Consider the following 17,424-nt stretch of genomic DNA (forward strand, 5'->3'; position numbering starts at 1 on the left):
TAATTTAAGAAATATTCAAAGACTTTTAGCAAGCTTTTGGTTCTGTATTGTATTGTGATTTACACAAGGATATGAACAACCCATTGAAGACAGCTTAATTATTTGATTTTGTTGTACTGAATTATGCTGGGCAGACTTCTACGGTCTATGTCATAGAAATGGCAAAAAGACCATGAACAAGTATTTTATACCATATTCATGTTGGTTTAATCATAAATTGATAATGAGTGTGACTTTTGGGCAGACTGGATGGACTGTTCAGGTGTTTATCTGCCATCATCTACTACGCTACTATTGGGCTCATTTTTGAAAGAGAAAAACATCCAAAAAGTGTCATAAAGCACCATTTGGACAGATTTCATCTCAAAACATCCAAATCAGCATTTTCGAAATTTGTTTTGCAGATGTCTATCTATGCATTTTGTCTGCAGTGCATGCAAATCACAAGGGGGTGTCTTGGGGGTGTTTCAAAGGTGGGATTAGCATGTGCCGAACAGTTGGACGTTTTAAAGCTATAATGAAACACAACCAAAACATCTAGGGCAAAAACTTCAGTGTTTTGGTCTAGACCTGTTTTTCTAATGAATAAGACACAAAAAGGTGCCCTAAATTACCAGAAGACCACTGGAGGGATTCAGGGATGAGCCTCCCCTTCCTCTCCCAGTGGTCACTTGCCCCCTCCCATCCCCCTAAAATGTGAATAAAAATAGTACTCACCGGCCTCTATGACAGCCTCAGATTTGTTTATGGTTTATTAAAACTTGCTATACCGCTCTAGCTGCCATGACAGAACAGAGTGATGTACAATCAAAAAATTTGGCAAGGAAAGAACTCCATTAATGACAGGAAAGGTGCATATTCATTCTAATAAAGAGAGAGGATAGAGGAGCAGATCCGTAAAACAGATAAAATGTAGTGGTCACAACTATCACAGGGAATCCCAAGGGAGCCATCAGTCAATGGAGGAAAAGTAAGGATAAGCCGATATATAAAACTTGGAGAAATAAGGTTAAGATATATAAATGTTTAATTTTCCAGGCTAAAAGGTATTTTTATGATCAAGACATTCAGAAATATGATAATTCTAGTAAAACTCTTTTTCAGATTTTTGAGAAGATGACTGACGTTATAGCCAGGTCCATTAGAGCAACATACAGGTTCCTGGAATAGTGTGGTGGTGGGTGCAGTGTGCACTGTAGACAGGTGGACCCAGGCCCATATCTCCCCTTACCTGTTACACTTGTGGTGGAAAATGTGAACCCTCCAAACCTCACCAGAAACCCACTGTACCCACATATAGGTGCCCCCTTCACCCATAAGGGCTATTGTAGTGGTGTACAGTTGGGGGTGGTGGGTTTTGGTGGGCTCAGCAGACAAGATAAGGGAGCAATGGTGAGATATGTACCTGGGAGCATTTATATGAAGTCCACAGCAGTGCCTCCTAGGGTGCCCGATTGCACTCCTGGGATGTCTGGGGGACCAGTCTGCTAAAAATTATGGCTCCTCCTACATTCTAATGGCTTATGTGTGTTTTTAATTTGTAGTTTCTTTTTTTCAAAAATGGCTTAAAAAGGTAAACACACAGTACAACACCTTTTCAAAATGGTATTTTCAAGAACAAAAAGAGATGTTTTTCTTTTTTCAAAAATTGATACATTTCCTATTACGATTTAGTATGTTTAGTGCAAAACGTCCAAAGTCTGACTTAGACATACCAGTGGCGTAGCCAGAAGTCAATTTTTGGGTGGGCCAACAGGTTGGATGGGTGGGCACTAGACAGTGGTGTGCTGGTAAATGTTTAACAACAGGCTCTCTCCTCGGTCCACCTCTGCACCCCCCCCCCCCCATCCACCTGTGCACCTCCCCTCAAAATTGCAGAGCTGGCTATAGCCGGGGAGAGAGCCTGGGGGGGGGGGGGGGCAATGCATTACTGTCTCCAGGAAAAAAAAATTAAATGATCCCAGGTTCCAATTTAATTCATGTTTAATGTGGGATAAAATGCCATAAATAAGTAAATAAATATAAACTTTTAATGTTGAGCACCTGATTCTCAAAGTGGACATATTCCAAACACTATAATGAAAATAAAATGATTTTTTTCTACCTTTGTTGTCTGGTGACTGTTTTTCTGATCATGCTGGCCCAGTATACGATTCTGCTGCTATCTGTCCTCTTAACTCCGTTTCCAGGGCTTCCTTTCCATTTCTTTCCTTTCTTCTTCATTTCTGGTCCTCAGCTTCTGCCTATTTTCTTCATCCATGTGCAGTTTTTCTCCTCTCTTCCTTTTCCCTCATCTCATCTCCTTCCTCATTCTTCCATCCCCTCCATCCATGTCCAGCATTTCTTCTCTCTCCCTTCCCTCTCTTCCATCCATGTCCAGCAACCCTCCTCTCCCCTTCCCTCCATCCAGCAACCCTCCTCTCCCCTTCTTCCAACATGTCCAGCAACCCTCCTCTCCCCTTCCCTCCATCCAGCAACCCTCCTCTCCCCTTCTTCCACCATGTCCAGCAACCCTCCTCTCCCCTTCCCTCCATCCAGCAACCCTCCTCTCCCCTTCTTCCACCATGTCCAGCAACCCTCCTCTCCCCTTCCCTCCATCCAGCAACCCTCCTCTCCCCTTCTTCCACCATATCCAGCAACCCTCCTCTCCCCTTCTTCCACCATATCCAGCAACCCTCCTCTCCCCTTCTTCCACCATGTCCAGCAACCCTCCTCTCCCCTTCCCTTCATCCAGCAACCCTCCTCTCCCCTGCCCTCTCCTCTCCCCTTCTTCCACCATGTCCAGCAACCCTCCTCTCCCCTTCCCTCCATCCAGCAACCCTCCTCTCTCCTGCCCTCTCCTCTCCCCTTCTTCCACCATGTCCAGCAACCCTCCTCTCCCCTTCCCTCCATCCAGCAACCCTCCTCTCCCCTTCTTCCACCATGTCCAGCAACCCTCCTCTCCCCTTCCCTCCATCCAGCAACCCTCCTCTCCCCTTCTTCCACCATGTGCAGCAACCCTCCTCTCCCCTTCCCTCCATCCAGCAACCCTCCTCTCCCCTTCTTCCACCATGTCCAGCAACCCTCCTCTCCCCTTCCCTCCATCCAGCAACCCTCCTCTCCCCTTTTTCCACCATGTCCAGCAACCCTCCTCTCTCCTTCCCTTCATCCAGCAACCCTCCTCTCCCCTGCCCTCTCCTCTCCCCGTCTTCCACCATGTCCAGCAACCCTCCTCTCCCCTTCCCTCCATCCAGCAACCCTCCTCTCTCCTGCCCTCTCCTCTCCCCTTCTTCCACCATGTCCAGCAACCCTCCTCTCCCCTTCCCTCCATCCAGCAACCCTCCTCTCCCCTTCTTCCACCATGTGCAGCAACTCTCCTCTCCCGTCTGCCCTGTTTCCTTCCTGCCTCCCCCCCCGTACCTTTAAATATTACAGTTTTGCTGGAGTCGCGGGCAGCCGGAATTGAAGACATCGGCAGGCTTACGCCGGTTCCAGCAGCCTTCCCTTCCCTCGTTGCAAGTCGGATGATGGCTCCGCCCTCTTCTGACGTATTTCCTGTTTCTACGAGGGCGGAGCCATCATCCGACTTGCAACGAGGGAAGGGAAGGCTGCTGGAACCGGCGTAAGCCTGCCGATGTCTTCAATGCCGGCTGCCCGCGACTCCAGCAAAACTGTAATATTTAAAGGTACGGCGGGGGGCGGGGCAGTGGCGGGCTGGGGAGGCAGATGCGGGATCGGAGCTCAGCCTGCTCCCTCCGCTCCGCTGCCTCCACTGCTGGGTGGGCCTGAACCAAAACTGGGTGGGCCTAGGCCCACCCGTGGCTACGCCCCTGAGACATACTATCAAAAATGCCCCTCCATGTATAAGGAGGTAGGGCACCACTATAGTAATGCCCACTTATTCATGGTGCCTTGAACAGCCACATAGATTCAGTGTCCTGTATAGCCACAGAAGCTAACCCTGAGCTGAGTCAGGACTTGATCAGCAGAGCAGTACTAATAGCAAGAAAGGAAGCTGGGACTCACTAGCTTAGCTAAGAGAGAAAACAAACCAAGAAAAACTTATAGGAGGTAATTCTATATAGACCACCTAAAGTTAAGCGCTGGAATGATACACGCTAAGCACAATTTCTATAACAGCAGTTGTGCATTCAACTGTCGTTATAGAATACTAGTCTCAACCCGCCTAATATAAGAGGATAAACAGGCACCTATTTTGAGCCTACTGTAGAGAGGTGTGGTAGCTGTGTTAGTCCACCTTTAAAGGTAATCAATAGAAATAAAACATGGAAAAGAAAATAAGATGATATCTATTTTATTGGACATAACTTAATACATTTCTTGACTAGCTTTCGAAGGTTGCCTTTCTTCGTCAGATCGGAAATAAGCAAATGTTGGTAGATGACAGTATATATAAGTGAAACATCAAAGCATTCCAGTGACAGTCTAACAGGGTGGGGGTGGATAGGTGAGAGACAGGAAGAAGGACAGGTGAGATATGCATGGAGACAGGAGGGTGACAAAGCAGAACGATTAAGATTCTTACCATGAAGTCACTCGTACAGTGTTCTGGTTTTGTAAAGTGCTGTCCCACAGGCGTGACATCTTTATTAGTACTGGCATTTTTCATATGGTGTCTTTGTAAATTAAATCTCTTCTTTAGCATCTGACTGGTTACTCCATTGTAGCACCCTTCATTGCATTTTTTACACTGAATGATATATACCACATTGGAAGATGAGCACGTGAAAGATTCCTTAATGTTGAATATTTTTCCTTTGTGAATGACCGTGGGGTCCTGTGAAATGTTTTGGCATAGTTTGCAGCTGGATATATTGCAAAGATGTGTGCCATTCTTTTCTTTTTGAGTCTGTGTTGGGAGCTTACTTCTAATTAGCTTTTGTTTTAAGTTGGGTGGCTGTCGGAAAGCCAACACTGGTGGGGATGGGAATATCTCTTTCAGTAATTCATCCTCCTGGAGTAGAGGCTGCAGATCTTTTATGATTTTTCTTAAGTTTTCCAGCTCTGGGTTGTATGTCACTGTACCAGTGACTTCATTGTAAGAATCTTAAAAGGGAACTTTAAAACAATACAGGACCGTAAGACCTTTGAAGTCAGAATGATTAAATATTTTGACACCCACCAGACAGGACTTAACAAAGATCTGGGTTTTCTAGCCCATTATAAACCATAACATTGTACTGCTTTGAAAATCGCACTGCTTTGTCACCCTCCTGTCTCCATGCATATCTCACCTGTCTCTCTTCCTGTCTCTCGCCTATCCACCCCCACCCACCCTGTTAGACTATTATTTTGTTTTACTTCTATTGAGCCTACTGTAGAAAGAAAAGTAATACCTATTTTTCTTCACAGAATACTAGCACAAGTGGTAGAAAATACATCTACATTTAAGACACAATCACTTACACCAGCCAGCCCTATGCTGCGTATAAATGCGCGCACCTAGATGTTAGCCAGAACACATGTAAATTATAGTAAACTATAATATCTCTGAAGACAAGCAAGATGAAGAATCCACACCGATGGGTGACATCACCGATGGAGCCCGATGCAGAAATTCTCCCCAGTGTTCTAATTATAAAACTTTTTAGAAGTGAATAACCATCCATGCATTGTCATACAGCTGAAGCCAGTCTCTATTTTTCCACAGAACAGAGAGGTCATGTCTCTTTGATCTCCCCTCAGGTCACACCTTCATTACATTTTCTGTGCAATTCGTTATCCTCTTTGTTTTGATTGCTGTTGCGTAAGAGTCTGCACAGAGCCAGTGCACTTTCTTTCCCCCTTATTTTCCCATTAGGTTTTTCAACATTTATAAATTTCTCTTTTTTTGGCAGCAGCTTTATAGGCCTCCTTAGATCTCAAGCATCCCAGTCGAGATTGAATTTTTATCATCTTGTCTCATCTATTTTTCCAGCTATGTCACAAAAATTTCATTAGAACATAAAAATAGCCATACTAGGTCAGACCAGTGGTCCATCTAGCCCAGTATTATGTTTCCAACAGTGGTCAATCCAGGTAACAAGTAACGGGCAGAATCCGAAATAGTAGCAAGATTCTATACTACCAATCCCAGGGCAAGCAGAGGCTTCTCCCATTTCTATTTCAATAGCAGACTATGTACTTTTCCTCCAGGAACTTTTGCAAACCTTTTTTTAAACCCAGATATGCTAACTACTTTAACCATATCCTCTGGCAACAGGTTCCAGAGCTTATCTACTCATTGAGTGGAAAAATATTTCCTCCTATTTGTTTTAAATATATTATCAGTGTTCCCTAATCTTTGCAATTTTTGAAAGAGTAAAAAATTGATTCACTTTTGCCCGTTCTACAACACTCGGGATTTTGTAGACCTCTATCATATCCCTCTCAGCTGTCTCTTTTTCAAGCTGAATAGCCCTAGCCGCTTTAGCCTTCCTTATATGAGAGGAGTTCCATCCCCTTTATCATTTTGGTTGCCCTTTTTTGAACTTTTTCTAATTCCCCTACATCTTTTTTGAGATACATTGACCAGAACTGCAGGCAATACTCAAGATGAGGTTGTACCAATGGAGTAATACAGAGGCATTATAATAATCTTTATCTTATTTTCCATCTCTTTCCTAATAATTCCTAGCATCCTGTTTGCTTTTTTGGCTGTCACTGCCGAGCCACACACTGGGCAGAAGATTTAAGTGTATTGTCAACGAGGACAACAAGATCTTTTTGTTCAGTGCTGACTCCTAAGGTGGACCCTAGCATCAAGTGACTATGATTTGGATTATTCTTCTCAATGTACATCAATTTGCATTTGTCCAAATTAAATTTTTGTTTGCCATTTGGATGCCCAGTCTTCCAATTTCCTAAGGTCTTCTTGCCATTTTCACAATCCGCATATATTTTAACAACTTTGAATAGTTTTGTATCATCTGCAAATTTAATCACCTCACTTGTCATTCTGATTTCCAGATCATTTATAAATGTTAAATAGCACTTGTCACAGTACAGATCCCTGCAGCATTCTACTATTCCCCTCCTCCACTGAAAAAAATGGCCATTTAACCCTACCCTCTGTTTTCTATCCACTAACCAGTTCTTAATCCACAACAGAATATTGCCTCCTGTCCCGTGACTTTTTAGTATTCTCTAGAGTCTCCCATTAGGAACTTTGCCAAAAGGTTTCTGAACATCTACATCAACTGGCTCAACTTTATCTACATATTTATTCACGCCTTCAAAGACACAAAGCAAATTGGTGAGGCATGATTTCCTTTGGCTGAATCCATGCATACTCTGTCCATTAAACCATGTTTGTCTATGTATTCAGTAATTTTATTCTTTGTAATAGTTTTGCCTGGCACTGAAGTCAGGCTTACCGGCCTGTAATTTCCTGAATCACCCTTGGAACCCTTTTAAAAAATTGGTGTTACATTGGCCACCCTCCAATCTTCAGGTACTACGGATGATTTTAATGACAATTTACAGATCACTAACAGCAGATCACAAATTTCATGTTTGAGTACCCTGGGGTGTATACCATCCGGTCCAGGTGATTTACTACTCTTTAATTTGTTGATTTGGCTCAGTACATCTTCCAGGTTCACCAAGATTTCTTTCAGTTCCTCCACATCATCACACTTGAAAACCTTTTGTGGTACAAGTAGATCTCTTACATCTTCTTCAGTAAAAACGGAAGCAAAGAATTAATCTTGTCTCTCTGTTATGCATTGTGTTCTGGAATTTCTTCCATACTTTTGAAGAAGCTTCAACTTTTGCAAAACACTGTAGCTAGGATGAATTTCAGTTTTAGAAAACTAAAATAAGATTTCTATTACTACTGCTACTTATCATTCTTTAGCGCTACTAAGGGAAGGAGATGTGGAGGTGACTTGGTTGAGAATTCAAGATTAATCTTGTGAACCTTATCATGAAAGTACTCAGCCAGAGTCTGGGGAGAAAGTGAAGGGGGAGTTGGAGGTGAAGGCATGTTGAGGAGAGAGTTCAGTGTGGCAAAGAGACATCGAGGGTTTGAGCCAAGAGAATTTGTCAACTGGCATAGGCGCCCGGTATAAGAGGCTTGGGGAGGCTAAGCCTCCCCAGCCAGAAGCCGACCCCATAAGCCTCCGCTGCCTCCCCAAGGTATCCGGAGCACGATGCACACACCACAGCATCAGCACAACACAAGCAAAAAGCAGCAACTCGGCGAAACCATACAAATTAGAGCAGCACAGCAGCAGCCTGACCTTCCGTTGTTTCTGAACATCCGCATTCCACAAGCACAGTAAAAGCCACTCCCTATTCAGAGGATAATGCAGCCACACTAGGTTTTCGCTGACTGACAAGTCAGAATTGCCCTCTCAAACTTGATGAATAAGTTCTTGACTAATTAATCTGAGTAGCCTTTCCCGTCCATGTGACGTTGGCTTGGAATCTCCTTCAGTCTTTTTTCTCTCCACTCTACATGCACAGACATTTGCCCTCAAATCCTAGGTTGCGCTTATGAAAAAAAAATCAACAAAACAAATAAAAAGAAAAATATGTCTGCAGCTGAAAGTGCCGACTCAAAGGACCTGTCTCAGGTACCGGTGGGCTCCAAAGATGCTAGCGCTAAATGCGCTGTAAATCCCATGGGCTCAAGCAGATTACCTACGGGTCTAGGCACGAACTCTGTTTGCAAAAGTGTTATCTTCGACTGACAATCTGAGTAAAAAATCTCAAAAGCGTGCTGCAGAAATGCCAACTTCACAGTCTTCCCTGACTCACATTACTGCTCAAACAAACTACCTTGCTACCAGCGTGTCCTGCCTCCTCTGACGCAATTTTCTGTTTCCGCGAAGGCGGGGCGAGTAACAGGGAGAAGGCTAAGTCCCTGAGGCAGCCTTGCTGTGATCTGTACGGTGCAGACTACTACCTGCAGCACTGCACGCCACAGCAGAAAGATTGATCCACTGCTTCTAAGGCAAGTGTCCAACTGCTTTTGAGAGGGAGGATAACCAATAGAGAATGGGAGGATAGGAGCGGGACTTAGAGGGAGAGACTGGCAGGGGGGAGGGGAAGAACTAAGAGGGAAGAGACTGGAATGGGGGGAGGGGTGGCAGAAGAGAGCTTGCTTGCTGAACCTTTGGGGGAGAGAGAGCAGAAGCAAACAAGTTCTTTTCTGCCCCCACTCAGGATCATCACAGTAGCTGAACCTTTGGGAGAGAGAGCTGAAGGTGCTGCTGATGGTCCTGGGGGCAGGGGAGAGAGGAAATTTGCTGGAGATGGATGGAGAAGGGGGCAGGGGAGAATGGAGAGTTGTTAGACATGGATAGATGGAGGAGAGGGAAGTCAGGAAGGAGATGCACATGGAGTGGAGGGCAGGGAAGATAGGAGAAATGTTGGATAAGGATGGAGGGAAGGAAAAACAAAGAAAGGAGATGCACACGGATGGAGTGGAAGGGAGAGAGGAGAAATGCTGGATTTGGATGAAGGGGAAATTGCTGAATTTAAGGGCTGGATTGGAACACTGAAGGCAGATGTTGAAACTGAAGAAAGGATAGGGACAGGGCTACAGATGTTAGACAGGATGCATAAGGACACAGAAGGATGGTGGACATGGTGAGAGAAAAAATATCAAACTGGAAGAAGACACTGCATAAAACAGAAGACACTGGGACCAAATAAGTACATAAGTAATGCCATACTGGGAAAAGACCAAGGGTCCATCGAGCCCAGCGGCCAATCCAGGCCAAGGGCACCTGGCAAGCTTCCCAAACGTACAAACATTCTATACATGTTATTCCTGGAATTTTGGAGTTTTCCAAGTCCGTTTAGTAGCGGTTTATGGACTTGTCCTTTAGGAAACCGTCCAACCCCTTTTTAAACTCTGCTAAGCTAACCGCCTTCACCACTTTCTCCGGCAACGAATTCCAGAGTTTAATTACACGTTGGGTGAAGAAAAATTTTCTCTGATTTGTTTTAAATTTACTACACTGTAGTTTCATCGCATGCCCCCTAGTCCTACTATTTTTGGAAAGTGTGAACAGACGCTTCACATCCACCTGTTCCACTCCACTCATTATTTTATATACCTCTATCATGTCTCCCCTCAGCCGTCTCTTCTCCAAGCTGAAAAGCCCTAGCCTCCTTAGTCTTTCTTCATAGGGAAGTCGTCCCATCCCCGCTATCATTTTAGTCGCCCTTCGCTGCACCTTTTCCAATTCTACTATATCTTTCTTGAGATGCGGCGACCAGAATTGAACACAATACTCAAGGTGCGGTCGCACCATGGAGCGATACAACGGCATTATAACATCCTCACACCTGTTTTCCATACCTTTCCTGATAATACCCAACATTCTATTCGCTTTCTTAGCCGCTAATAGAAGCTAATAGAAAAACTAAATGCTCAGACAGCAAAGGTAGAAAACATTTTTTTATTCAGAATTTATTAATTGGAATATGTCAGCTTTTGGAAATGTGCATCTGTGATATTTTGCTTGTAAGTTTCAATTTTTCTAGTATTGCTGCATGCTGAGTCTGACTTCTTAAGGTAACTTTCCAGTTCAGTATTTTGCCTTCATATCTGTTGTGTCATGTGTTTTTCATGTGTGATCAAGATGCAGTATTCTGCTAGCTTGTTGTATTTGCAGTCCTTTTTGTTTTGTTTTTGTTTCACTTGGTTGTGTACTGGTGTTTTAGAGCCCGGTGTAATTATAGTGCTACCTCTCCATGCATAAGGTTGTAGCTCATCCATCAGAAAGGCTGTAGAGCCTAAATCATGACACACTACCTCTTGAAGGATCTACATATGGTCGTTAATAAAAGGAGCTCATTGTGAACACTAAAAGGGTGTTTTGTGGCTCTACATGAGAATTGTGATATTATGATCCCTTGTTTCATATTGTTGACGGTCTGCATTTTCCATATGGGTGGTATATTGGTGTATGAGGGTCTGCCCAGTGTAATATTTATGGTACAGTAAGGTTCTGAGTGTGTTTTTGCACAAAGTTGTGCATAGTGTTTTGCAGTTGAGCGATTGTGGTTATAGTATATGCTTTGAGCAACCACTTTATTCTTTGGCATATGATATATATGATACATATCTAATATCTAAATTTAATAAAAGGTATTAATTGTGGCTATTTTATTTTTACTTATTTTTTTTCTGTGTGTTGCCAGACAATTATGGATGTAAGCTCCGCCTCTGGCCCCACCCATAACCCCGCCCCTTTAGCCTCCCCAAACAGTTGGGCCACCGACCGCCTATGTCAACTGGGTGTAGTAGTCCTGTTTGACAAGTGAAAAAACAGACTGGAAGGAGATCAGCAAGAATTTGACATCAGCATGGGCATGGGATTTCAGCCAAAGGCATTCAACAGAGCGGACACAGGAATGTAGGTAGCGGATTCTAGAGGTCAGCCATGGCTGGAGTTTGGTACGCCTTACAGAACGTGAAATGGGAGGAGTGTATCCAGAGCAGAGGAGAGAGTGGTATTATAGGAAGAGACAGCCTCATTGACAGACTTGGATAACATAGTGGTTGAGAAGAGATTTGAAACACAGGAGGACAGAATAGCAGGGTCAATAGCCTGAAGGTTCCTAAATGTATTGGTTTTTTTATTTTTTAAATTTTTGTTACATTTGTACCCCACGCTTTCCCACTCATGGCGGGCTCAATGCGGCTTACATGGGGCAATGGAGGGTTAAGTGACTTGTCCAGAGTCACAAGGAGCTGCCTGTGCCTGAAGTGGGAATTGAACTCAGTTCCCCAGGACCAAAGTCCACCACCCTAACCACTAGGCCACTCCTAGTGGTTGAGTTTGGACGGGACTAGAGGGGGGGTGTTTAAGTGTGAAAGTTGTCAGATGATGGTCAGAGAGGGGAAGAGCTGAGGCACAGAAACTGGAGAGTGAGCAGTTGGAGAAGAAGATAAGATCAAGATAGTGGCCATTATGGTAAATGGGGGTAGTGGAGCACAGTTGAAGATTGAAAGAGGATGTTAAAGCGAGAAACTGAGAAGTATAAGAGTCAGAGGGATCATTAGCATGAATGTTAAAATCCCCAAGAATGAGGGAAGGAGATGAAGGTTCAAGAAAGAAGGAAGGCCAGGAGTCAAAGTCAGTGAGAAAGGAAGAAAAGGACTTAGGGGGTCGATAAAAGGCTGCTACTTGGAGAGGCAGAGGAGTGAATAGACGGGTGGGGTGGACTTCGAAGGAAGAAAAGCAGTGATATTGAGGTGGAAGAAGAGGTTGAAATCTACAGGAGGATGAAATTAGTAGCCCAACACCACCTCCGCAGCTAACCGGGTGAGCAGTATGGGAGAAAGGTAACCTCCATGACACAGGGCCAAGGCTGAAGCAGAGTCTTCAGGGCAAAGGCAAGTCTTAGGGCAAACAGATGGAGAGTACAAGAGATAAAGAGGTCGTGGATGTAGGAAAGTTTGTTGCAGACAGAGTGGGCATTCCACAGAGCACATGAGAAAGGCAGGGAAGAAGTGGGGAGGAGAGAAACAGAAATTAGATTGGAGACATCACGGTGTGACCTGCACAAACAGGATGAGAGCTGATGTGGAGGACCAGGATTGGGATTGATATCCCCAGCGGAGAGCAAGAGAAGGAGCAAGAGAGTACGGAGAAGAGTAGGAGAGGCAAGACGACATCAACGAAGGCGAGATGTACTCAGATAGAATGGAGATGGTTGAATGGAAGGAAGGAAATGTTGAAGGCTCAGAACTGAGAAGAAGAGAGAAGACAAAAGAGATGGTGAGATGATGAAAGCAGAAGGTGAGCAATGTGTTCCTGCAGTATACAGTAGTTTCAGATGGAGAAATAGATTGGGAAGGGGCAGTACCAAGGAAAGAAAGTGTACTGGAGCTATAAGAAGTAACTGGAAGAAGATACAAAGTGTATAGAGAAAATGCTTCTGCACTTGGCACCTGTAACGAAGGCCCTGGGAGTCACCCCAGAGAAGGCTGTGAGGATATGCAGATGTGCTGCAAGTCCTCCTTCACCTGGAAGGCAGCTGGTGGGAGCACTGGGCACCTCCACCATGCACCTCCCAGCCAAGAAAAGGCTTACCAGGGGTTAGGCCGAAGCCAGCATTCCTCCCCTTGAGGGTCACCTGCTCTAAGCCAATAGGCACCTGGAACCCCTTTGTGCCTGGAGTGAAGGCCCTGGGAGGTTTGGGGTAGACCTCGGAGTCTCCTGCTACAATTTCATTTAGTTGCCAGTCCAGCCTCATATTCAATTTAGGCAGGCTTGCACAGTTTCTAAAATTCTGCATGGTCAGTCTTCAGAATACTTGACTTGTACGGTTGTACTCATTCTTTAGATCATCGTTTATTATATATTCCATTTGTTAAGGGGTATGTTTTTTAAGCACATACCAGATAGATCCTTCACAAATCAGGCTGAATAAATTTGGAACAGTTTGCTTTTGAATATTAAACAGCAATCTTCTTGGTTTTCTTTATAATTTCACAAACATGTAGTACAACAATGTTAAACTCTTGATTCATTAATTTATGAAATTACCATACTTTTTCTAAGTTCCCAGTTGATATATACTCATTTTCTTAGTGCAACCCGCCTTGGGCCTATTTTGAAAATGAGCAGGTTAGAAATGTCTGAGATTGGAGTAGATTAGATTATTCAAATTTTGTTAAATCTGTGCAAAATTTCTAAATAAATGTTGACCAGTTTCCCCAGCAAATCTGAGGGAAAATCCATAAAATGTGTTGCACTCAAACCGAATCACAATACACTTGTTTCAAGTTTGATTCTGAATCATTTGCACAGTGGTACTCATGAGGTGCACCATCTCTAGCATGTTCTAAGTCCTGAAGTGGAGAGATGCCATGTCCCTCCTAGAGCCAGAATCCTGATGTGCCTACAAAGAGAGGGGCTGTGATAATGAGGCTTTTCTAGTTCCAGCCATTTCTTCTTGTCAAAGTGATACCATGTGATTTCAAAGTGCAGTCATCATGCTAAAGAGATTCCTTCAGCAAGCTAAACATGCTGCATGAAGAGGAATGTCCTTTAAATTGCTTTAATATCATTTCATTGGCATCTATGGTATATCATAAGGAGGACGTTATCACCATGGGCCACTGTTAAGACATGTTATATAACTGTTAACCCCAGTTATTAGTATGTAGGTCTCATTGCATAAAATGAGACCTGTTCTAAATTAGTGGTAAAATAACATGTCTTAATGGTAGCCCTTGTTGAGAACTATATCCCTAAGATGTAAATAAAATGTATGTGTTGTTGATTCAAATAAGGACGTGTGTATAGGAGATAATAGCAGCACAACTGACAGGAACAAAGTGTTGCCCATATTTTCTCATCTTCCATTTCTTTTCTTGTCAACAGATTGCAGGGCTTCCAAATGATACACTGTCTGTAGAGAATGGAATGATAACACAGTATTCCCAACGTTGGCCACATTTCATAGACCCCCAGGGGCAAGCCAACAAATGGATAAAGAATATGGTAAGAACTAAGGATATGCCAGGGGTGGAGAATGAGGGGCAGTTTATATCAATGTGGGGAGTCGTTTGTTCTAGTGCATGCTATTTTAAAACAGTAGTGCACTGAAACAGATAAAAGTGACCAAGGAAGGTACAGCATAGTAAGTGTCGGAAGTACTGGGGGGAGGGGTGGGGGGGTTGCTGATGTTTGGGGGCATCACAATCTGCTATGACCACCACTCCAGTACCACTTTCACTGCTCCTGTCTGCACATATGGCTTGGCTCTTCAGCTTTCTGCCATATGGTGCAGGTAGGAAAGTTACTGTAAGTCTCATGAGACACTGGAGTTCCTTCTTGCAGTTCATTGAGGTAGGGTGGTGGCAATGGCAGCAGCAACTACTACTACTACTATTTAACATTTCTAAAGCGCTACCAGGGTTGTGCAGCGCTGTACAATTAACAAAGAAGAACAGTCCCTGCTCAAAGGAGCTTACAATCTAAAGGACAAAAAGTGCAGTCAATCAAGATTGAGGCAGTCTAGATTTCCTGGATAGAAGTACAATGGTTAGGTGCCGAAAGCGACATTGAAGAGGTGGGCTTTGAGCAAGGATTTGAAGATGGGTAGGGAGGGGGCTTGGCGTATGGGCTCAGGGAGTTTATTTCAAGCATAGGGTGAGGCGAGGCAGAAAGGGCGGTGGTGGAGAAGGGTACTGAGAGGAGGGATTTGTCCTGTGAGCGTAGGTTACGGGTAGGAGCGTAAGGGGAGATGAGGGTAGAGAGGTAGTGAGGGGCTGCAGATTGAGTGCATTTGTAGGTTAGTAGGAGAAGCTTGAACTGTATGCAATACCTGATCAGAAGCCAGTGAAGTGACTTGAGTAGAGGGGTGATATGAGAATATCGGTCTAAGCGGAAGATAAGATGCGCAGCAGAGTTCTGAACGGATTGAAGGGGGGATAGATGGTTAAGTGGGAGGCCAGTGAGGAGTAGATTGCAGTAGTCAAGGCGAGAGGTAATGAGAGAGTGGATGACAGTTTGGGTGGTGTGCTCAGAGAGGAAAGGGCGAATTTTGCTGATGTTATAGAGAAAGAAGCGACAGGTCTTGGCTGTCTGCTGGATATGGGCAGAGAAGGAGAGGAAGGAGTCGAAGATGACTCCGAGGTTGCGGGCAGATGAGACGGGGAGGATGAGGGTGTTATCGACTGAAATAGAGAGTGGAGGGAGAGAAGTGGGTTTGGGTGGAAAGACAATGAGCTCGGTCTTGGCCATGTTCAGTTTCAGGTGGCGGTTGGACATCCAGGCAGCAATGTCGGATAAGCAGGCCGATACTTTGGCCTGGGTTTCCTCAGTGATGTCTGGTGTGGAGAGATAAAGCTGGGTGTCGTCAGCATAAAGATGATATTGGAAACCATGAGATGAGATCAACTCTGAGGAGGGGGGATGGCATGCTGATTTCAGTTTGCGGGGGGGGGGGGGGGCACCAGAAACCTGGTTCCAGTCCTAAAAGTGACCCCTAGTCCTTTCCCCATCCCTCCACCTTCTTGGTTCCTGTCAGATCCTCACCAAGCTTACTGCAGTCATAGACTGCTGGGAGCAGGAACAATTCTCATTTGATCCTGCCCTACCAGTATTATATCTCACAATGGCACTATTTCTATTTGCTCCTGCAGGGTCAGCTGGTGAGGAGTAATTCTATAAAGATTTTCCTGTACAGAAAAGGCCTTTTGTAAAATATGCAATGCCATTTACATACATATATGTATGCATGCTAACAAAATGATGCATACTTTTATGCATACAATGTGGAGGCATTTCTAGGGGGAATAGTTTGGGTAGAGCATAGTCTATATGCACATATTTACACCAGTCTTGGAGCATGTGGAAATGTGGATGTTAGCATTTGCACAGTGCTGGAGCAAGTTCTGAGAGCTTATTTTATAACAGAACATAAGCATCTACATAGTAACATAGTAGATGACGGCAGAAAAAGACCTGCACGGTGCATCCAGTCTGCCCAACAAGACAACTCGTGTGCTACTTTTTGTGTATACCCTACTTTGATTTGTACCTATGCTCTTCAGGGCACAGACCGTATAAGTCTGCCCAGCACTATCCCCGCCTCCCACCACCGGCTCTGGCACAGACCGTATAAGTCTGCCCAACACTATCCCTGCCTCCCAACCTCCAGTCCCGCCTCCCACCACTGGCTCTAGCACAGACTGTATAAGTCTGCCCCGCACTATCCCCACCTCCCAACCTCCAGCCCCGCCTCCCACTACCGGCTCTGCTATCCAATCTCGGTTAAGCTCCTGAGGATCCATTCCTTCTGAACAGGATTCCTTTATGTTTATCCCACGCATGTTTGAATTTTGTTACCGTTTTCATCTCCACCACCTCCCGCGGGAGGGCATTCCAAGCATCCACCACTCTCTCCGTGAAGAAATACTTCCTGACATTTTTCTTGAGTCTGCCCCCCTTCAATCTCATTTCATGTCCTCTCGTTCTACCGCCTTCGTATCTCCGGAAAAGGTTCGTTTGCGGATTAATACCTTTTAAATATTTGAACGTCTGTATCATATCACCCCTGTTTCTCCTTTCCTCCAGGGTATACATGTTCAGGTCAGCAAGTCTCTCCTCATATGTCTTGTTACGCAAATCCCATACCATTCTCTTAGCTTTTCTTTGCACCGCTTTGATTCTTTTTACATCCTTAGCAAGATATGGCCTCCAAAATTGAACACAATACTCCAGATGGGGCCTCACCAACGACTTATACAAGGGGCATCAACACTCCCTTTCTTTTGCTGGTCACACCTCTCTCTATACAGCCCAACAACCTTCTAGATACAGCCACCGCCTTGTCACACTGTTTCGTCGCCTTCAAATCCTCAGATATTATCACCCCAAGATCCCTCTCCCCGTCCGTACCTATCAGACTCTCGCCACCTAACACATACGTCTCCCGTGGATTTCTATTCCCTAAGTGCATCACTTT

The 17,424-nt window shown here is 44.6% G+C and overlaps 1 protein-coding gene across 1 annotated transcript in view; it reads left to right on the forward strand.

The window, feature by feature from the left end:
- The window catches only part of DNAH1 (dynein axonemal heavy chain 1), a 799,478-nt gene that overhangs the window by 665,927 nt on the left and 116,127 nt on the right, over window positions 1–17,424 (forward strand). Inside the window, exon 60 of the mRNA XM_030205737.1 lies at window positions 14,334–14,453. Coding sequence (XP_030061597.1) covers window positions 14,334–14,453 — 120 coding nt within the window. The remainder of the gene's footprint in view (window positions 1–14,333; window positions 14,454–17,424) is intronic.

This window comes from Microcaecilia unicolor, chromosome 6, assembly GCF_901765095.1.
Source record: "Microcaecilia unicolor chromosome 6, aMicUni1.1, whole genome shotgun sequence".
Classification (NCBI taxonomy): domain Eukaryota; kingdom Metazoa; phylum Chordata; class Amphibia; order Gymnophiona; family Siphonopidae; genus Microcaecilia; species Microcaecilia unicolor.